The sequence below is a fragment of the Crinia signifera genome, chromosome 6 (assembly GCF_055691185.1).
Source record: "Crinia signifera chromosome 6, ASM5569118v1, whole genome shotgun sequence".
NCBI classification, from domain to species: domain Eukaryota; kingdom Metazoa; phylum Chordata; class Amphibia; order Anura; family Myobatrachidae; genus Crinia; species Crinia signifera.
The window spans coordinates 276,759,458-276,783,035 of record NC_139222.1 but is presented as its reverse complement, the minus strand read 5'-3'; the positions used below and the strand labels follow the sequence as shown (position 1 = coordinate 276,783,035).

The 23,578-nt window shown below is 46.4% G+C and overlaps 1 protein-coding gene across 1 annotated transcript in view; it reads right to left on the bottom strand.

The window, feature by feature from the left end:
* Window positions 1–6,611: 6,611 nt before the first annotated feature.
* Window positions 6,612–23,578, bottom strand: part of TNFRSF1A (TNF receptor superfamily member 1A) — a 30,941-nt gene continuing 13,974 nt past the window's right edge. Inside the window, exons 3-10 of the mRNA XM_083149693.1 lie at window positions 18,315–18,443; window positions 17,213–17,362; window positions 16,287–16,371; window positions 15,229–15,290; window positions 13,156–13,299; window positions 12,731–12,753; window positions 10,543–10,711; window positions 6,612–9,639 (exon numbers count right to left, since the gene is read on the bottom strand). Coding sequence (XP_083005819.1) covers window positions 9,380–9,639; window positions 10,543–10,711; window positions 12,731–12,753; window positions 13,156–13,299; window positions 15,229–15,290; window positions 16,287–16,371; window positions 17,213–17,362; window positions 18,315–18,443 — 1,022 coding nt within the window. The 3' untranslated portion in view covers window positions 6,612–9,379. The remainder of the gene's footprint in view (window positions 9,640–10,542; window positions 10,712–12,730; window positions 12,754–13,155; window positions 13,300–15,228; window positions 15,291–16,286; window positions 16,372–17,212; window positions 17,363–18,314; window positions 18,444–23,578) is intronic.

The window sequence follows — 23,578 nt, the reverse complement described above, 5'->3', positions numbered from 1 at the left end:
TTTTTTCTCCAGTAAATGTTTGTCCAACTTTGCCTTGAATGAGCCAGCCGTTACCACCTCTCTGGGAAGAGAGTTCCAGAGTTTGACTGTTCTGACCGTAAAGAAATTCTTTCTACTAGCTGAATGAAATCTTTTTTCTTCTATTCTATACTCATGTCCTCGTGTCCTAGATTCCTTTCTAGTAGAAAATAGGGTGTGTTACAGTTCCTTATATTGGCCCTTGATATACTTGTACATGTTGAGCATGTCCCCCCTTAAACGTCTCTTTTCTAATGTAAATAGTCCCAAATTGCTTAATCTCTCCCCGTAGCTTAAATTCTCCATTCCCCTAATAAGCTTTGTTGCTCGCCTTTGGACTTTTTCTAATTCTATGATGTCCTTTTTATAGTGTGGGGCCCAGAACTGTACTCCGTACTCCAGGTGAGGTCTCACCAATGCTTTGTACAGTGGCATAATTACCCTTGAGTCCCTAGTTTCCATTCCCCTCTTAATACATGCCAGAATTTTGTTGGCCTTTTTTGTAGCTACGGGATATAGAGCACTTTGAATACAATGCGGGAGACAGAGCGTGTTTGGTACAATGCGGGACAAAGAGCGGGTTGGATATAGGGCCTGATTCACACCTGCTGGCTGGGCTGCGAGTGTTTGGAGCCCAGCGAGCAGGGAACGCCGCACTGCCCATGTGCACGGATCTGATTGCAGCTGTGCACACAAGGGAAAATTCATCGCTCACCATTGAATGGATCCCCAGCTGCTCGCAAGCGCCCAGTAAGTTCTCATGGAGTAGTGCAGGCGGGGGATTGGGGGCACATGGGCGTTTCCATGCAAATGTCACCGTGACATGGGTGCCGTGCATGTAACTTCACCAGATGTCAGCTGCCCATCCTGCGGGCACCGCAAATCTGAGTCACGCAAGGCCGCAAATGGATTTTTATACATTTGCTGTGCTTGCTGGGGACAGGCGTTCATGCGGGCGACATTTAGTTGGCGGTGTTGGCAGTGCAGGGGTGACTGCGGTGTCCTCAGAGCTGGGTGGTGGCAGTGCTGGAGTATTGGCTGTGTCGGCTGTACAGGTCTGTGGTGGAGGGAGACAATGCAGCAGTGTCAACATTTTTCAGGCGTGCCAGCGGTGTGTGTATTGCCGGGTGGTGGTTGTGTCGGCATTGCAGCAGTGCCAGCGATATCGTCAGTGCAGTGGCTGTGTCGACAGTGTGTGTGTGTATGTGTGTTGGGGGGGGGGGGGTAAGAGGCAAGCACCCAGGAGCAGAGAAGTACAGGGAACAGACAACGGTGAGCAGGCTGGAGATTTGAAAAGTCCTATTGAACTCAATGGGAAACCACTGATTGGTTGAGAGCTGTGACATTGATTTCAATGGGACTTTTGAAATCTCCAACATGTCTGCTGCTTTCGCTGCCTGTTCCCCACGACTGTAAACGATTACAGACAGATTTGGTCATAATTATGAACTGCAACATCAGAGATGTAATCTACTGTATCTCATGCTCCTTCAACCAGAAATATGTAGGAATGACCCCAAGGCCATTCAAACAGCGCATATTAGAACATGTTGGCTCAATTCAGAATGCAGCAGCTGATCTAGCCAGGAAGAAAACATTTCATTAGCTCATCACTTTCATACCAAGCATACTAATACTTGGAGAGATTTAAGGGTACTGCGGACAACCAATATTATTAGGTATATACTATACGTTGATTCATCTTCACACTGCTGTTTTGTTCTGCTTTTCGATGGGACTGTACCGCTTGGTTTAGCAATAATTTATGTTCCCTGCAATGCACACTAGTGCAACAGAGGACAAATTAATAGCCATTTCCATAGCTTAAAACCTCCCACTGCATCTATCCTTTCATTCCTAGCGCCAGTGTGTCACTCTCTCATTCCCTGTCCTATACCCAAAGGGCAAGAAAGGAGAACAGCAGAAGTGTCACACACCTTTGAGGTGCAGCTATTTTTTTGTTATACCACATATCTATAGTGATAAAAGAAATACTACAAAGCATACCTCATCAAACAACCCAGGGATAGTCATTTCTTAATTTTCCCCAAAAATTGTTCAGGTAAAACGAACCTACTGTATGATTTAAATCCTATATATTATTTACCAATTTTTTTTTATAACATAATGGTAGATGAGATGAAGGTCACTATATAATTTATCATGATTTTGCCCGGACCGATAAATAGCTTATTAGGCTTTAACATTTAACACCAACATATTTTTGACACCATAGAGGTGTCTCTGATCTGTGAGCGCTGGAGCCCATCAAATAATTTCTTTCCCGCACCCTAGGCTGCGAATGGATGATTATGCAAATCTTCCATTTGCAGCCGTGTGGGGGATCGCGGGTGCGATGGCGGCCGGCACTGCGGGTGGCATTTAGTTTACACGCAACGTTGCAAATTTCGCAGTGTTTCGTCCTAAGTTTCTTTTCTTCTTCTCCTCTCTTGGTTGTATACTTACTTATTATTTGACTCGGAGGTGCACCAATGACAGTCACCAGATCCAGCACAAAAACTTCTCAATTGTGCTGGGTGACCAATTGGCAATCTACGTTATGGGGGAAATTTACTAATATGGATTCGTAGAAAAAAGGTGTATTCGTAGGGAGAAATACACCTTTTGTTTACGAATTTTTATTTTTGGGATTTACTATCCCAAAAATACAACAATTCGTAGTCCTAGGGATGGAACATTCGTATTTGTATTTACAAATACGAATGTCTACACCATTGATAGAATACGACAGAAATCACCATTCAAAAGAATGGTGGTTCCTGATTTACTAAGCAGCCGTATTTTCTATACGGCTGCTTTTGTCCACGAAAATAAGGCAGAAAAATAGAACACCATTTTCCTGTCGTATTTGCTTTAAGCCTGCACGGATCAGTCAGATCCGTGCAGGCTGCGGTGTAAAAATAAAATAAAAAATAAAAAAACGGCGTAGGGTCCCCCCCACAGCCGAAACCAGCACCAGGCTGACGGAGCCGGTAATTAAAAATCAGGGAACCCGACAAATAGGGGTTCCCTGATTTTTAACAACCTGCCCCAGGCTCCTGCTCTGGGGCTGGTTCCCAAAATACGGGGGACAAAATGACTGGGGGTCCCCCGTATTTTAAGAACCAGCCCCAGGCAAAACCAGCCAGCAGGGTAATGCCACAGCCGGGGGGAGACTTTTTATGCAAGTCCCCCCGGCCAAAGCATTCAGCCCTACCGACCAGTCAGCCTGGCCAGGGGCCCTGGGGGAGTGGGGACTCCCCCCCTCCAGGACTTACCTGACCAGGCTGAAGCCTGGTACTGTCCCCGATGCCCCTGGGCGGTGGGCATCGGGCTGATTATGGTGTAAAAAAAAAAAGATAAAACTATTGTTTTTTTACTGTGGCACTACAAGTGCCAGCAAGCCTCCCCAGCAAGCTGGGACTTAGAGAACCACAAGTCCCAGCCTGCTGGGCAAAAAGATAAAACTATTGTTTTTTACTGTGGCACTGCAAGTGCCAGCAAGCCTCCCCAGCAAGCTGGGACTTAGAGAACCACAAGTCCCAGCCTGCTGGGCATTAAAAGTTTAATACACACATCACAAACACACTGATACTTACCTATCTTGATCCCGTCGGTAGGTCGCTGGCTCCGGTGTCGGCGGATCCGGTGTCGGCGGCTCCGGGTGGGCAGCTCCGAGGTCGGCGTCCTGTCTGAAGAAAATCCATGTTGGACCTGTGGAAGTAAATCCTACTCACCAGGTCCTCCATGGATGGTCTTCTGTCTTCTCTCTTCTTTTCCAGGACTTATTTCTTTATCTTCTGTCTTCTGTCTTCTTCTTTCTCCAAGCTGCCAGCTGCCGGGACTTTCAGAGCTGGAGAGATGTTGCCTCCTCGACGTCTGGACTAAGAATGAATTCTAGCCAATCAGGAGCCGCCTAGTGGCCAATCAGGAGCCAGTAAAGTCGGCTCCTGATTGGCTAGAATTCATTCTTAGTCCAGACGTCGAGGAGGCAACATCTCTCCAGCTCTGAAAGTCCCGGGAGCTGCCGGCAGCGTAAAGAAAGAAGAAGACAGAAGACAGAAGATAAAGAAATAAGTCCTGGAAAAGAAGAGAGAAGACAGAAGACCATCCATGGAGGACCTGGTGAGTAGGATTTACTTCCACAGGTCCAACATGGATTTTCTTCAGACAGGACGCCGACCTCGGAGCCGCCGACCCGGAGCCGCCGGCACTGAAGCCGCCGACACCGGAGCCGCCGACACCGGAGCCAGCGACCTACCGACGGGATCAAGATAGGTAAGTATCAGTGTGTTTGTGATGCGTGTATTAAACTTTTATTTAAAATGTGTGTCAGTGTGTTTTGTGTTCTATTTTTTTAACTGTGGAACCACAAGTGCCAGCGGGCCCTTTAATGCCCAGCAGGCTGGGACTTGTGGTTCTCCAAGTCCCAGCTTGCTGGGGAGGCTTGCTGGCACTTGTAGTGCCACAGTAAAAAACAATAGTTTTATCTTTTTTTTTTACACCATAATCAGCCCGATGCCCACCGCCCAGGGGCATCGGGGACAGTACCAGGCTTCAGCCTGGTCAGGTAAGTCCTGGAGGGGGGGGGACCCCTTCATTGGGGGGGTCCCCACTCCCCCAGGGCCCCTGGCCAGGCTGACTGGTCGGTAGGGCTGAATGCTTTGGCCGGGGGGACTTGCATAAAAAGTCTCCCCCCGGCTGTGGCATTACCCTGCTGGCTGGTTTTGCCTGGGGCTGGTTCTTAAAATACAGGGGACCCCCAGTCATTTTGTCCCCCGTATTTTGGGAACCAGCCCCAGAGCAGGAGCCTGGGGCTGGTTGTTAAAAATCAGGGAACCCCTATTTGTCGGGTTCCCTGATTTTTAATTACCGGCTCCAGGCTCCGTCAGCCTGGTGCTGGTTTCGGCTGTGGGGGGGACCCCACGCCGTTTTTTTTTTCCATTTATTTATTTTTGTACATTTTTTTTACACCTTGCAGCCTGCACGGATCTGTTTGATCCGTGCAGACTGCTACAAATAATTCGTATTAGCAGCCGTATATACGGCCGCTAATACGAATGGTTACACCATCGGAGGGTTACAAAGCAGTCGTATATGACTGCTTTGTAATTTCCCCTCCGGAACACGACTTTGCATACGACTGAAACAGTCGTATGCAGCCGTAGGGGAAATACCAATACGAAAAACTAGGTTTTTCATATTGGTAAATGTCCCCCTATATGTCAATTGTCTCAGAGAATTATACAAATTTTTGCTTATACGAAAAGGGGGTTATTCCCACAATCAGGTGCGGTATCGCTCCAAAAAGCTCTCCACTTTCTACCCCAGTATTGCACCCTAAACCCCCCAGACACTGCCCCCACAGGAAAAAATAAAACACGACAAAATGAAGAAAAAACACATTGGCCTCCCACAGGGAAAAAACAAAACACATTGTCCCCACAGTACAAAAATAAATATATACACTTTCTGCTCCTGTACAAATAGCCGCCGGGTGCGGTGAGTATGTAGCCATGGATGGAGGGGTTAGGTTTAGGCACATACTGGGGGGGGGGGGGGGGGGAGTTAGGCTGCTAGGAGGGAAGGTTAGGGTTAAGCACCACCTGGGGGTTTAGGGTTAGGCAATAAGGGCATAGGGTTATGTTTAAGCTGTGGGGACGGAGGGTTATGGTTAGGCACTAAGGGGGAGGGAGGGTTAGAGGGAGAATAGAACCTGTGGTGAGCTAAGCAAACCACCGAGCCCTCAAGGGGCTTACCTGTGCTCGCCCTCCTGTCGGAGCAGCAGCAGTCGGGATTCCGATGTCAGGATACTGACCGTCGGTATCCCGATTGTCGGACCGCCATACCACACCCAGCTGTTGGAGGGAGGGTCGGTTAAAGGATAGGGAAGGGGGAACTTACCTTCAGAGCCCCTGTCGTTGTGCTATTCACCTAATCACCTCCTCCCACTCCTGTGGTCAAGACTTCTCTTGAGCTGCCCCCCTGCACTGGAACAACCTCCCGCCACCCATCAGGCTTTCTGATTCCCTTACCTCCTTCAAGCGCTCCCTCAAAACCCACTTCTTCCGACTAGCCTATCCCTCCTCCTCCTAACCTCTTTCACTCCTCCTATCCTACCTACCCTACCCCTCCATCTGTTCCCATCCGTTCCTACTTATCATATTGTTTTTCGTTCGTCCACCCACCTCCTTTTAGTATGTTAACTCTTATGAGTAGGGCCCTCCTTCCTCACATACTCACCCTACCTCATTACCTCACCTGTGCTCCTGCCCTGTTCTTCCCTTCCTCTACTTCATCTTCAGTCTCCTTGTCAATTTGGACACCTACTTCAGAACTGATGCTGATTTTAGTTCTATCAGCTATACCCCTATTTATGCTGTATTTTATCATCACACCCTGTACGTTACCTTGTCATTTGTTTTTTGTTTGCTATGTACGGCGCTGCAGACACTTTGTGGCGCCTTATAAATAAACAAACTACTACTACTACTGCTATTGCCCGCATGCAATTGCATGGCTTGTCCACCCCTAGAACATCCCTGACAGCAGCGAGTGATGACCGAGTCACTTTACAGAATGTAACTCCAATATTATGTGCAAAACTAAATGGAGAACTTTATTTGATGAACAGAAAAATTTACAAAGACCTGCACTGAATGATGTCATATCTGTATCTGTATAAAACAGTAGATGACCCATGAGGGTAAATGACGCTTTATAAAAACACCTAGAAAAGATATTTACACAGGTGCATTGTATTAAGCAATATCGCAAAACACATCTGCAGGAATACTTAACTCAAAATATACATTGTGTACAACAAATAATTCAGCCTCGCCATTTACATTATTGCAAGAAAAAATACAGCTTTTGTTTTGATGCTGTTCCAGGCTTGTTTCCTGCTAAGAAATACGCCAGCTGTATATAAGGCCCATCTTTATGATAAGTTTCATTATAAGTACTCTGGAAGGAGACTGGGAGTAGCCTGGTTTTATTAAACAACTATAAGGTTTGGTTTTAGAAGCATACTATATCCCATTTAGTCATTACCTTATACTGTATCTGAGGTTGTCCATTGTCCTGCTTCCTTTTATTGCTTTGGCACTACACTAGCTTTACTGTGGAGCTGACTATTTGTGACCACACAAAGCCACCAGCAGAAGGGAACTTTTGGCACTCCAGCTTTTCTTGAACTACACATACCAGCATGCCCTGCTAAAGTTTTGCTATTTGGCCATGCTAAAACTGTTGCAAGGCATGCTGGGATATGTAGTTCAACAACAGCTTGAGTTCCAAAGGTTCCCTAAACCTGAGATAAAGGGTTAGATGAGGGCAGTGGTTTCAAAAACTCGGTCCTCAAGGCACTGTCTGTAACATACAAGGTTTTAAGGACAGACATATACTGTATACTGGCAGACGATCAATCAGTTTAGTGATATCTCTCAGGTGCGTGAAAGGGAGGGGTAATCTTGAGTAAGAAAAACACATTTTCCGCAGCACACTGAATGATACCAGTAACCAGTTTTAAAAATCTGGTTTATTTTGCAGTGTAAATGGTTGGCGCTTTAAACAAAAATAAGAAAAACTCCCAAAATCCCTCACTGCTTCTCACTCCCTATTACATTTTAGTAGAATTCAGAGATCTTGGTCCCATCCGTCAAGGCTCCTCTGTGTTTTGGGGTCCCTAATTCTACAGTATATCTAGGTGCGGGGTGCAGCACCCTAAAAATCAGCATATGCCAGAAAGCCCAGAGAAGTACACCATTGAGAAAACTAAAGTATAAATGTTAGTGTTAGTGTTAAGAAGCCAGAGCTATGTACAGAAAGTGATACAAAATATTAAAGGAATAGTGTTAGCAAGATTATTAGCAAGAGAGAAGTGTTAAACAAAATGTAATAGTGCGCCACCTCAGTGCCATCCAGCCGCACCAATCCAGGGGCACCGCATCCCATACCTGTGTTATGTTTCCCCAATCTGGGTCCTATAATTAACTAGTATAGAGCCACATGATAATGGCTCTTACTTAAATTTACCTTAACTTATGGGGCCTTGATCGCATAGAAAAAGCCCCTACATCCTTCCGTGGGTAGGGGCCATAGCGATAGGGATGCACGTCCCCGTGCGTCGCTATCGCCCAGCGATTAATATCCAGCACACTGGATAAATCTAATTAATCACCAGTGTCAGTGTCAGTGTTCTCAGTTTTAAGGATATCCATGCTTAAGCACAGCTGATTTGCTGGTATCTCATGTTTTGCTCAGTGGAAAAGGGTCGGGAAAAAAAAAAAACCTGGTCCATTGATTCGGGAATCCAACCTGTATATCGGCCAGGGCTGGGCCTGGGAAATACTGAAGTAAAGGTGCAGCATGGGGACAGCCCATGTCTCCATCAGTTAATTTGAGTATCTGTGCACAAGCATAGACATCCTTAAAATGTACTATTAGGGTACCATGAGAACTGTGTTTGGGAATCACTGGATTATGGAGAAGTGGTGGCCCCTGGTAGGGGAGTAGAGTGGGCGGGGGATGGTGGAATGTGGAGGTGAAGAGTTTAGAGCTAAGAGCAGGCCAAGATGATCAATAGAAAAAGTTAAAAAAAGTTATCCATATACCCTGAGATGGCGATATCCAACTAGATTGTTTTAGATGTAACTGGCTGCAAATTGCAATAAGTGCCTATATAGAACTTTGATAACCATAAAAATCTGACTGGGATATCAAAAATGTCCAACGTCCCGAATAGATAATCCATAGGAATGATTACTGTACATCTGTTGACGTGCCTCATTGTCTTTCCAGTCTACGAGGATCCCACACTTGTGTTGCCAAAATGGCCGCAGATCCAGTTGAGAACATGTAAGAACATGTTATGAAGACAGCTTTCTGTAGCTGACGATGAAGATGACTTTTGTGTGTAACAAGCCTGAGGGGGGAAGTATGGAGAACGCTGAACGCTGTATTTTGCATTCCATGGTTATATCTGGATATCTGGTTTCCTTCAAGTCCACAAAATGGCAGCCCCCATTTGCTACAGGAGCTTCTGATCTCTGGGAAGCTTTGCAGTCCTCGATTAAGTGTTAATGGGCGCAGATCCCTGTTTGGTCCTAGTATGAAATGGCAGCTTTAGTGTTAGTGGAACAAGTCACTTGTTGCCGTGGTATCACTACGGGATTGGTCAATTGTCAATCACTATTGATTAATCATCCTACGGAAGCGAATGTAAGGCCTGGTGGGATTGCGGGAGGCGGAGCCTCTACAGAAAGTAATGATGAACAAGATGGACAGTCTTTAAAAGTCATTTTTAATCCATCAATCTGTGATGATTCTATGTCCACATGCACGGATCCCTGAAATATGGTCACAAGCACTCCTCAATCCTCTCCACACAGCCGCCCAGATCCATGTCTCTCAGCACCCTGAACAAAAAGTCCTTGGTGGCTCCAGAGGATCCTACACTGTCCATCCAGATGCCGAGCATGGCGTACTGAGCGTCTTTGTAATGTTTGTGGTCCTTCTCGGAGGCCTCAATAGCATAGTTGCTGAGGCCCAGACGTCGGGCAAACTCCTTCCAGCGGCCGATGGGAATGGATTCGATGATCATGTACAGTACCTCCGGGCCTGGGAGCATAAAATAAGATGGGGAATGTTACACATTTAGCATAGAAGTCTCTTTTATAGCAGAGTAGAATACTTGTCACGGCTCTTGGTGGCTATAACTCGTTTACGCTAGACGAATCTTCCCAGATCACAGTCACTTATACAACTACCTCCAGTATTCTCCTAAATCCTGGGAAATCTCTGTACAGTACCTATATCCGAGGAGATTGCTCTGTTGACCTGTTACTCTATAAATTGTGCCATCAACATACAATCTATGGAGTCAAAAGGTCAAAAAGTGGACATGGACTTATGTTGACAGGGTCAATAAATAAAAAAAATCTTTTTTATCAAAACAGAAAAGGTCAACATTTTATTATTACCCTAATCTTAGCTCCCCTAATCCCCTGGTACTTAAACCTAACCTTCTCCCTGGTCCCTATCTTCCAAAGCCTAACCCTAAGCCACCCCAAGTCCCTAACCCTAATAAATATAACTCTAGCCATTAAGAAAAACAAAAACGTGTCAACCCTGTGTTGACCATTTGCATGTCAACTTTTCACCATTTCAACCTTTTGAACACTGTCCACCCGAGGCCGTGTTGACCATATACCAATTGTCCTTTTGACATTGTTGACCATCTGGTGTCCACCTATTAACTGTCTTTCTCCCATCCAGCTATCCTACATACTATGGGTGGTTTTGGCCTGCATGTCCCACTGGACACCCCCCCCACACACACCTCCGGTGCCCATTCCTCCAACACTCTTTTCCTCTTTACCCCTTTCAGACCATCACCCACCCCTCTCTAGTCTCTTTTATTGTCACACCCTTCCCCTGCCCTGACACTTTTGTTACTGTCCTGTTTAGCCCCATTCTTCTTCCCCAAGGACCTAACAGCAGGTGACACCTGGTTCCACTCACTCTGCAGGCATGGCGCGGCGGTTTGTAGCGTGACGTCGGGTAACTGAAGTGTAGAACTTTGTGTTGCGTTATTTTTTGCACTTTGTTGTACAATATGAACATTGTCCAACGCACATGGTGTGTATCCAGGGAGAGGCTGACAGGTGTGTGTCATTGTGGTGCCCTCCATCTGCAGGAACAAAACAACACAACATTTAATGTTTTCTCCTTCATTTATCTGGTGTTAGTAAGACTTCTATCCCCCGCAGATCCTATGGATCAGAGCACACTGCTTGGTCTTCTCTATTTATAGCTCTTTTTGTGCCAATGGTATTGTCGTCTAATATAAGATCAGTAATAGACCTAATATGCCACTGCTGAGATACAAAAGAGGTTGTATTTCCCATTACCCTCCACCCAGATCTTGTAATACAGAAGCACCTGGAAGTGCGGACTAATGTGCCCAGCACTGTGAGGTCAGTCACTAATAGGCTAATGTGCCCAGCACTGTGAGGTCAGTCACTAATAGGCTAATGTGCCCAGCACTGTGAGGTCAGTCACTAATAGGCTAATGTGCCCAGCACTGTGAGGTCAGTCACTAATAGGCTAATGTGCCCAGCACTGTGAGGTCAGTCACTAATAGGTTAATGTGCCCAGCACTGTGAGGTCAGTCACTGATAGGCTAATGTGCCCAGCACTGTGAGGTCAGTCACTAATAGGCTAATGCGCCCAGCACTGTGAGGTCAGTCACTAATAGGCTAATGCGCTCAGCACTGTGAGGTCAGTCACTAATAGGCTAATGTGCCCAGCACTGTGAGTTCAGTCACTAATAGGCTAATGTGCCCAGCACTGTGAGGTCAGTCACTAATAGGCTAATGTGCCCAGCACTGTAAGGTCAGTCACTTGTAGGCTAATGTGCCCAGCACTGTGAGGTCAGTTACTAATAGGCTAATGTGCCCAGCACTGTGAGGTCAGTCACTAATAGGCTAATGTGCCCAGCACTGTGAGCTCAGTAATTAATAGGCTAATGTGCCCAGCACTGTGAGGTCAGTCACTAATAGGCTAATGTGCCCAGCACTGTGAGGTCAGTCACTAATAGGCTAATGTGCCCAGCACTGTGAGGTCAGTCACTAATAGGCTAATGTGCCCAGCACTGTGAGGTCAGTCACTAATAGGCTTATGTACCCGGCACTGTGAGGTCAGTCACTAATAGGCTAATGTGCCCAGCACTGTGAGGTCAGTCTCTAATAGGCTAATGTGCCCAGCACTCTGAGGTCAGTCACTAATAGGCTTATGTACCAGGCACTGTGAGGTCAGTCTCTAATAGGCTAATGTGCCCAGCACTGTGAGGTCAGTCACTAATAGGCTAATGTGCCCAGCACTGTGAGGTCAGTCACTAATAGGCTTATGTACCAGGCACTGTGACTTCAGTCACTAATACGATAATGTACCCAGCACTGTGCGGTCAGTCACTAATAGGCTAATGCATGTGGCACTGTGAGGTCAGTCATTAACAGGTTACTTCACCTGGCACTGTGCTGCTAGAAACTAATAGGATAATTCACCCAGGACTGTGAGGTCAGTCACTAACAGGATAAAGCACCCGTCACTGTGAGGTCAGTCCAGGGCCGGTGCAAGGCACCAGAGCGCCCCAGGCAAGTTGGGGTGGGGGCGCCCCAGTGTCTGCCGCCTGGGAACCTGTCCTGCGGCGCTGTAAAGCTGGCGGCGGCAGCGGGGGTCCCTGCAGTCAATAAGAAATAACAAGCGCTATCCCCCGGGCTATGCGAAAGCGCTTCTGTTTTGGAAACACTGGCCGCACGGCGCACGCTGATTGGCTGAATCTCAGCCAATCAGCGTGCGGCCAGTGTTTCCAAAACAGAAGCGCTTCCGCATAGCCCGGCGGATAGCGCTCGTTATTTCTTATTGACTGCAGGGACCCCCCGCTGCCGCCAGCTTTTACGCGCATATACGCCGCAGGACAGGTACCCGGGCGGCAAGGGGGGGGCGAAATACCGCCCTCCAGTGGCCGGCGCCCTAGGCAAATGCCTAGATTTGCCTAGTGGTGGCGCCGGCCCTGGGTCAGTCACTAACAGGATAATGCACCATACATGTTGTGGGTGGTACTACAGAGGGTTGGGGACATCCAAAACTGACTAGGCAAACGATTAATTCACAGTACGCCATAAAGGGATAGAACCATCAGACTTACCAAGGGAGTCTGTACAATAGTTCCTGCAAGAGATGAAACATAACATATAAGAAATCTATAGAACTACATAACAAGCTAAGTCCAGTAATACACAACTGCTGCTTGTAAGGGGGAACCCTCACATATCTGTGTATCACCTAGGCCACAGATTCTCAAACTCGCTCCTCAGGACCCCACACAGTGCATGTTGTGCAGGTCTCCTCACAGAATCAAGTGAAATAATTAGCTCCACCTGTGGATCTTTTAAAATGTGTCAGTGAGTAATGAGTGCACCTGTGCACCTGTTGGGTGACCTGGAAAACATGAACTGTGTGGGGTCCTGAGGACCGAGTTTGAGAATCCCCGCTAGGGACAAGCACTGACTGACATTGTCCGCAGCACGCCGCCATATCATTTCCCCAGGTAGTCCTCGGAGCGCAGCGTACCTTCTATGACGGTGGGAGGAGAGCATGTCTTATTCTGGAGATAGGTGGAGATCCTCTTGCGATGCAGCCACGTAATATAAGCCACCATACACAGAAGGGCCACGGCGAGGGCTATTCCTAATGCCACCATCGGCACTTTGTGTTCTGAAACATACATAGCAAATATTGAACATATATGGGTGTGTAGATAGAAATGTATATTCCTCAATCGTACAATAAAAAGATGCTGTCAGCTAACACACGTGGAGGTGGCGGGTTCCCAAGTGTGGCCGAAACGCGTCAGTTTTGTGGACTCATTGGTTATACTGAAATGGAGTAATTAAAAAAGACCCCCATCGTCTTTTTTTATTTTTAACAAAATAAAAATGTTCCATCGTAATGAATAAACTTAAAATCTTATACACAACCAGCTGCAACAGCGTCTTCTTCAAATATCATTGGCGCGGGCCATGTGACGCACCGTCGCCGTTCTTGTTGTGTATTCAGATGCTGTAAACCCTCTGCTCCAATCTCCATGTGCTCCACTGCAACTTTACTGCCTGACCAGACATCTCCCGGCTGCCAGAAATGAGTAGGGTTCCTTTATCATGTCTTCAATTCAATTCAGCGCAGGATGAATGGCGCAGGGAAGGCGCTCCCATAGCTATTCAATTAATTATGTCGGCAAGTGCTGGTTCTAATGACTTGATCTGGGTGTGCAGTGGCGAGAACCAGAATTCTCCGACATGCGGGCCTGCCGCAATGCTTTTTGAGTCACGCAAAAGGCAAGGGAGGAAGGGTGTTTGAGGCTATTGCCAGTAATACCTGTGACTCCGTGCCTGCCAGGGAGGACTAACTGTCCCTCCCTGTGGCTCAGTTTTTGAATCGGGCCCTGGATAGTCTCAAAGGGACATGTATGTTAACAATTTTGGGTGTTCTCAAGACAGATCTCTCAGTAGCCCTGAGTAGGGGATACATACGGATGACCAGCATCACAAAGGAGGGAATCCCAATAGGGTTCAGGTAAGTATACTTAACTTCCCCTGCCTCCCTAACCCTCCCCGCAGCCTTATCTTTACCCTCCCCCTTCGGCCTGACCCTAACCTTCCCGATGGTGCTTAAACCTAGCCCCCGCACCCCTCCGTCCAAACCTAACCAGAAAATTATTTGTGAATAAAATAATAGACCAATGCAAAAGTCCCTTTAAATCCAAGTCCTTGCATTAATACTGCCCTCTATAGTCGACCGTCGCCTCTCCTCTACCCTGGTCATGGCTTCCCATGCTCGAGTTCAATATTTTGCCCGTTCTGCTCCCCTTCAGTGGAACGCGTTCCCCCCCGCTCCATTAGACTCTCCCCGATCTTGCAAAGCTTCAAGCTAGAACTGAAAACTCACCTATTCATCAAACTGTACCCTTCCGCTGCATAACCTAGTCCCGAGGATGCTCCTCCAACCAACACCTCATGCATACACATCCTGAAATCAGGCCACCTCCCGCTTGCTATACCTCATGTCATCTGTCGGTCGCCCCTTCCCACTAGATCACAGGTTACTAAACTCGGTCCTCAGGACCCCACACGGTGCATGTTTTGCAGGTCTCCTCACAGAATCACAAGTGAAATAATTAGTGCCGTCTGTGTATCATTTAAAATGTGTCAATGAGTAATGACCTGGAAAACGTGAACTGTGTGGGGTCCTGGCGACCGAGTTTAGAACCCCTGCACTAGATTGTTAGCTTCTCAGAGCAGGGCCATCTTCTCTCCTGACAATTCACTAACTGCGCTCTTCTACTACTCCCATCTAAGCTGTAATGTGTATTGAATTGTGGTGCTTCCTGTTACCTGCACGCGATTGTTATTTATGTACTGTAATGTTAAGTTTAGTCTCCCTGTACTGTTCCATTGTATGCCCTCTGTACGGCACTGCGAAACACACGTGGCGCCTTATAAATAAAATGTAATAACAATAATAACAATTTACATTTATGGGTTGTGCTGGGGTTTCAGACCCAAGATGCTAGCGGGAATTTATTACAAGTGGAAATTAGCTGCATATCTCCATAGAGGTTTGTTCTGTTGGAGGCATCGGACTTACCTGGAGGATTGTGAGACTTCAGAGCTGGGGGACAGTGATCTTTACAGTCAGAACTGTGACACCTAGAATCATATACAACGGTTATAACAATGATAACAGAAGTTTATACAGAACAATATAGCACCAGTTTTCCAAATTGTGGAAAACTTACTGAGCTGCAGTACCACTTACAGCCAGCAGGTGGTGATCGAAGTTTATATAGTTATCTATATGTATAAAAGGCTGCTAACTACGCATCACCTCTATGAGGTGAAGTACTGCCAGTGACCACCAGAGGCCACTCAATGGACCAAATTACTCCTTTGTGTGCTAAAAGATGTCACAACAGAAAGTGCAAGCACATTTTGCAGGGACACTGATCTGATTCAAACTTGCTGGCTATGGAGAGAGGGGGCTGTGAAGACAGATATTGGAGATAGCAGCAGATTGGGACTGGGGGGTGGGGTGGAGAGTTTGTAGGTGAAAAACTGTCACAGCTCAAAGTGAAAGTAAAAACGGTCACAGCTCAAAGCGAAAGTAAATTGCAGAAGCCGTCATTTTGACGGGCTTTTAGTTAGTTAAAAAAATATCCCTGTATGTACCTGTATCACGATGAAGACTATTTTAGATTAATATATTATATTAAATTATTATTATTTAATAGAAACTTAAGTTAGTATAGGATTTGGTACCTAGTTAGGTATATATCGTATGATATTCCTAAAGAAGAACCAATTCCTTCATGAAACTGGCCCTGTACAGTCTCTAGGGGCTACTGGCAAATGGGGCGCAAGTAGCGCCATGGATTTGTAATGAAGTACAGATGGAGCGCCTCCCAGCCAGCCTGCAGGATCGCCAAATGTCCTGAGCTGGAGCAGGCTGGTGGACAGGGGCTACATCTGACGGTGAACCATGTCCCAACAGCGCGGCGGCGGGGAGCGGCTTCCCTGCCCTTCTCCGCTTCAGGGAGACAGATAGGGGATCGGGGGCAGCTGGGGGGGCTGCCGGGGAGGTAGTGGCAGCTGGCGAATGTCGATAGATCATTGATCCCAGTAGTCTCAGTGTATTACTTTACTTACTCTTCGCATGAGCGACACTTTCTGATTCCCTCGTCAAAGAAGAATCCGTTAAAACATTGGCAAATGCTGTCATGGACGTCATGGCCTGCGAGGGAAACATTCAGCGTTAATGGTATTGTATATAGGGGCCGATTCAGAGACAATCGTTAGGGTCTGAATTCTGTACCTTCTCCAATGATCGGGGTTTGCACGTGGGAGTGAAGGGGGAGCGGGCAGGGGTACACCCAGTGTTTTATCGGCGTCCCCATAAATATGCCGGACGTTCCCCTTCAGGCGCAGGTGTGGCGATGCCTGCTTGGGGTGAGCGGCTGAAGTCGCGTGATGCCAGCGCCCACCCCGAATTCGGAGAACTGCGGTTGCTAGAAAAGTCAGTCCAGTCTGACTTTTCTTAGCGATGGCAGGAGAATTTATTCGATGGTGAGCCGGCGATGTTTAACTGTTCGCAGTCTAGCGACCAGGTCCGAATCAGGCCCATTCGGAAGTACATGACAGATAGAGAGAATCGATAACAAGAACATTCACAAATAAACGTTTAACCAACTGCCACATTTTATCGGCTGCCCCATTTCCCAGTGCCTTGCGCTGATGACATGGTTTCTTCTTTATCGCGCCTCTCAGTCATTACGTTATACCATCAGGCTAGTCATTACTCTAGGCAAGGCCAAACAAAGGCCCTCCAGCTGTTGTAAAACTACAAGTCCCATCATGCCTTGCCACAGTTTTGCTATTAGGGAATGTTAAATCTATGGCAGGGCATGCTGGGATGTGTAGTTTTACCACAGCTGGAGGGCCACAGTTTGGGTAATGGTTCAGACATGGGACACGGTATTCAGGAGGCAACTTTGTGCTTGGCCAGCAGAGGCAAACCACCGTGCCTGATGGCCACTCCTCACTAAGAATAGGGGCGGGGATAGGGGGGGACGTACATTTGGTTAACACTGTTCCGTTATTGCATTTGCTGCACTCCAGGCATATGAAGTTAATTTTTTCATTTTTCGACTTGAACCGACCCTCAGGACACCCACACACGACATCTTTGTGCGGCATACAGTCAGACGACTTAATTTGGCCATTTTCTAAAAGAAAGAAAGAAAAAAATTATTAATTATCTGCTGATCCATCCAGCCCCACCAGCCATAGGGAAGAAGAGGAGGCTGCAGGCAGGAAGTCAGTTATCAATGACCGTGGCGGGATATTAGTGTCAGGATTGCAATGCAGACTGAGATGATATCAGGTGTATGTATAACCCGGTGGCAGGCAGGTTCCGACCATGGGAATCACTGACAGCCTGATGCCATTCTGCGTTCGTCTTGTAGGGCATAGTATGAATAATTGGTAATTTGCAGCAGACAATTTAAAAGAATGGTGGACCAATCAGAACCTGAGGGCAGGGCTTCACTGGTGTCAAGGGACGGAGATATGCTCTGTGTCTCGGCACATTATAAAAACAACAACACAGAAGCATTGGGTGGTTTTGTACCATCGATGGCAAATCTATAAACCATCGGTCATAAACCATTGATGATTTGGGATCATTTATGGTTGATGGCCATTCCTAAGTTGAAATAGATCTATGAATGTCACCATATATGCCATATCCGAGGTCCCCCATAGGTTACAGGTGACCGCCAGCCCACTGATGCTCAGCTCTACTTTACTTCCCAGAACTTTTTAGAGTTTTGGAAGAGGATAGGGCTTGTTGTGCTATGCTGAGATAACCAACGCCATCTTCAGATGGCCTTCTGCTTCTTCCTATGGGAAGGATTTCCTGGCTGCAATGTGGAATCCGGTCCCCCGTCCCAGCGCCCTCACCAGAAGTGAGCCTGCGTAAACTTGGTTCCCGATTGGTCGCAGCAGTGTAAAATCCTACCGTGGCGGAATATTATGTCGGTATCATGGGATGGCAGTGAGTGAGCGGTCAGACATGAAAGACGTGTGTTGTATGGAGGATAAGTCACACGACACCCACAGCTGACGGCCATTGTATTGCAGCATTGCTAAGGACTGTTTAGATGTGTGGGCACTTACGCGATAAGCACTCACTGCAGGGGTGACAGAATTTAGAGCTGCTGGAAGTATCCATATAGGAACCATCGTCACATTTAGCACACTCTGTGCGATCTCCGGCCTTAGCACAAGGTTTGATCACTTTTAATCCTGGAAGCAGAGATAGGACATCAGTTAGATACAACACCTGCAGGCGGATTCCGTGTTTTCTTGTAAATAATCCAGTCATTCACAGTAAGTGCAGCAATCCAGAATAAACCCAGCTTTCTGAAAGATGCGCAAAATATCCGCTAAAAATGCCCCAGCGTCGCTCACATTTGTTATATAAATTCCAATAAAATATGTGTAAAAAAAAATAATTATATTTCCTATAAAAAAAGGAAACATTACAGGTCATTACAGAAGCCCATTTTATGTGATGTTTCATATTTTAGATGCCGAACTCCTGATCCGATAAAAGCCTGTACACACTGAGCTAATTCTAGCACAGAACAGTGGCCCTTATTCAGATCTGATCGCAGTGCAAATTTGGTCTCAAAATGGGCAAAACCATGTGCACTGCAGGTGGGGCAGATGTAACATGTGCAGAGAGAGTTACTTTTGGGTGGGGTGAGTTTAAACTGAAATCTAAATGGCAGTGTATAAATAATGCAGCCAGTATTTACCCTGCACAGAAACAAAATAACTCCCCCAAATCTAACTCTCTCTGCACATGTTACATCTGCCCCACCTGCAGTGCACATGGTTTTGCCCATTTTGAGAACACATTTGTACTGCGATCAGATCTGAATAAGAGCCTGTATGTACGGGGCTTACTGGGGGTCAGCTACTAAATACAGACAGCAGTACAAGATGGGATTTGGTGATGGGATTTGGGGTGGAGAAAGCCGCATCTCATCCCAACCCAACTGCAAACATACATTTTGGGAGATGATGCTACTGGTTCCCAGTGATTGGATATCTGCATTCTCAGTGATACAAATGGTTCCTTAATTTCAGGATGTTGTTTGAAGATTCTGCCAAAGCAAAACACTCTCCCTGCTCTCACCCAGGTCTGTAAAATGAAGTGGGCCCACCATGATCGCCAATTCCCTGCAATTCTGGCTCCATGGCTCACGATGTCACCAGAGTCAGGACATTTTTATATATACTGTATAAGTAAATATCCTTAGGCTATATAGATCACTGGTAGGGCCTCATCTAGATACTGTGACCAGTTCTGTATAGGTCACTGGTACGGACTTATCTACATACTGTGTCCAGTTCTGTGTAGGTCACTGTATAGGTCACTGTATAGGCCTCATCTAGAATACTGTGTCCAGTTCTGTATAGGTCACTGGTACGGCCTCATCTAGATACTGTGACCAGTTCTGTATAGGTCACTGGTACGGCCTCATCTAGAATACTGTGTCCAGTTCTGTATAGGTCATTGGTACGGCCTCATCTAGATACTGTGACCAGTTCTGTATAGGTCACTGGTACGGACTTATCTACATACTGTGTCCAGTTCTGTATAGGTCACTGTATAGGTCACTGTATAGGCCTCATCTAGAATACTGTGTCCAGTTCTGTATAGGTCACTGGTACGGCCTCATCTAGATACTGTGACCAGTTCTGTATAGGTCACTGGTACGGCCTCATCTAGATACTGTGTCCAGTTCTGTATAGGTCATTGGTACGGCCACATCTAGATACTGTGACCAGTTCTGTATAGGTCACTGGTGCGGCCTCATCTAGATACTGTGACCAGGTCTGTATAGGTCACTGGTACGGCCTCATCTATATACTGTGCCCAGTTCTGTATAGGTCATTGGTACGGCCTCATCTAGATACTGTGCCCAGTTCTGTATAGATCACTGGTAGGGCCTCATCTAGATACTGTGACCAGTTCTGTATAGGTCACTGGTACGGCCTCATCTAGATACTGTGTCCAGTTCTGTATAGGTCATTGGTATGGCCTCGTCTATATACTGTGCCCAGTTCTGTATAGGTCACTGGTACGGCCTCATCTAGATACTGTGCCCAGTTCTGTATAGGTCACTGTATAGGCCTCATCTAGAATACTGTGTCCAGTTCTGTATAGGTCACTGGTACGGCCTCCTCTAGATACTGTGACCAGTTCTGTATAGGTCACTGGTACGGCCTAATCTAGAATACTGTGTCCAGTTCTGTATAGGTCATTGGTACGGCCTCATCTAGATACTGTGACCAGTTCTGTATAGGTCACTGGTACGGCCTCATCTAGAATACTGTGTTCAGTTCTGTATAGGTCATTGGTACGGCCTCATCTAGAATACTGTGCCCAGTTCTGTATAGGTCATTGGTACGGCCTCATCTAGAATACTGTGCCCATTTCGTATAAGTCATTGGTACGACCTCATCTAGATACTGTGTCCAGTTCTGTATAGGTCACTGGTACGGCCTCATCTAGAATACTGTGTCCAGTTCTGTATAGGTCATTGGTACGGCCTCATCTAGAATACTGTTCCCAGTTTTGTATAAGTCATTGGTACGACCTCATCTAGATACTCTGTCCAGTTCTTTATAGGTCATTGGTACGGCCTCATGTAGAATACTGTGTCCAGTTCTGTATAGGTCATTGGTACAGACTTATCTACATGCTGTGTCCAGTTCTGTATAGGTAATTGGTATGGACTTATCTACATACTGTGTCCAGTTCTGTATAGGTCATTGGTGCGGCCTCATCTAGAATACTGTGTCCAGTTCTGTATAGGTCATTGGTACGGACTTATCTACATACTGTGTCCAGTTCTGTATAGGTCATTGGTATGGCCACATCTAGAATACTGTGTCCAGTTCTGTATAGGTCATTGGTACGGCCTCATCTAGATACTGTGTCCAGTTCTGTTTAGGTCACTGGTATGGCCTTATCTAGATACTGTGTCCAGTTCTGTATAGGTCATTGGTATGGCCTCATCTAGAATACTGTGTACAGTTCTGTATAGGTCATTGGTATGGCCTCAAATACTGTGTCCAGTTCTGTATAGGTCATTGGTGCGGCCTCATCTAGATACTGTGTCCAGTTCTGTATAGGTCATTGGTACGGCCTCATCTAGAATACTGTGTCCAGTTCTGTATAAGCCATTGGTACGGCCTCATCTAGATACTGTGTCCAGTTCTGTATAGGTCATTGGTGCGGCCTCATCTAGATACTGTGTCCAGTTCTGTATAGGTCATTGGTACGGCCTCATCTAGAATACTGTGTCCAGTTCTGTATGAGCCATTGGTACGGCCTCATCTAGATACTGTGTCCAGTTCTGTATAGGTCATTGGTATGGCCTCATCTAGATACTGTGCCCAGTTCTGTATAGGTCACTGGTACAACCTCATCTAGATACTGTGCCCAGTTCTGTATAGGTCACTGGTACGGCCTCATCTAGATACTGTGCCCAGTTCTGTATAGGTCATTGGTACGGCCTCATCTAGCTACTGTGCCCAGTTCTGTATAGGTCACTGGTACGGCCTCATCTAGCTACTGTGCCCAGTTCTGTATAGGTCACTGGTATGGCCTCATCTAGAATACTGTGTCCAGTTCTGTATACAGTAGGTCAATGGTACGGCCTCATCTAGAATACTCTGTGACAAGTTCTGTATAGGTTGTTATCTGCTGTCAAATTTAGTATTTCGAATTATGAAAATCATGTCAGCAACTCGATACATAAAAATATGCAGGCATGGTCAAGAGGTTCAAACTGCAGAATGGGGTAAAAATGTGATGCAAGTGACTTTGACACTGGAATCATTGCCGGTGCCTGATGTATTGGTGCTGGGAGAGGGATGGGGGGGGGGATTAATTACCTAGGCCCAGACTTGTCTGAGTGTCCTGGGCCAGCAGCAGGGAGAAGAAAGCTGAGGCGTGATGTTTTTCTGAGTTGATCTGGCCATGCCCCCAGGATTTGGCCACATCTCCCTATTACCCCATGCGTTTAAGTTGCACTAAGCATCTGCGCCGATGGCCTAACGACGCAGGCAGAATTTTTCCTGGTTCTGGTGCATTTGTCAACCTACAACTGCAATTTCTCCAGCATCTTAATTTACATGGCTAGACTGCAAGACTGTAACCTGCGACCAATGCTGCATCTTTATACACAGCAGCCGGGGCTCGCAATGCTGCTGGCGGGCGCCTCAGTACAATCCAGGGGGCTGCAGCATTTGCACTGAATCACAGCTGTAACTGCTGAGTCAGTCCCTAATGTGTTACCTCTGACATGTATGAACACATGTCTCACCAAACCGGATCATTAATGTATAACTATATAACAGCCCGACCCACCCACTTACTGCACATTTCCGTGACAAGTTCAGACGAGCAGTATTAGTGTTATGCATGAGACAGGCCTGCGATGTGTGGGCAGATATAGGAGAGAAACATTTATACCTGTCTATCATTGCTTTATGACATCCACCACACAGGACACTAGAACACGCGCGGTGCCACTGTAAGAGGTTATTACAGGCCGAATAGTGTCCCTGAATCTACACTATGTATGATGCGGTATAGTGTATGTCCATATGTATGATGTGGTATAGTGTACCGTCCTTATGTATGATGCGGTATAGTGTACCGTCCTTATGTATGATGCGGTATAGTGTACCGTCCTTATGTATGATGCGGTATAGAGTACCGTCCTTATGTATGATGCTGTATAGTGTACCGTCCTTATGTATGATGCGGTATAGTGTACCGTCCTTATGTATGATGCTGTATAGAGTACCGTCCTTATGTATGATGGGGTATAGTGTATGTCCTTATGTATGATGCGGTATAGTGTATGTACTTATGTATGATGCGGTATAGTGTACCGTCCTTATGTATGATGCGGTATAGTGTACCGTCCTTATGTATGATGCTGTATAGTGTACTGTCCTTATGTATGATGGGGTATAGTGTATGTCCTTATGTGTGATGCGGTATAGTGTATGTCCTTATGTATGATGCGGTATAGTGTATGTCCATATGTATGATGCGGTATAGTGTACCGTCCTTATGTATGATGCTGTATAGTGTTCCGTCCTTATGTATGATGCGGTATAGTGTACCGTCCTTATTTATGATGCGGTATAGTGTACCGTCCTTATGTATGATGCGGTATAGTGTATGTCCTTATGTGTGATGCGGTATAGTGTACCGTCCTTATGTGTGATGCGGTATAGTGTACCGTCCTTATGTATGATGCGGTATAGTGTACCGTCCTTATGTATGATGCTGTATAGCAGGCATGTCCAACGTTGGCCCTCCAGATGTTTTGAAACTACACATCCCA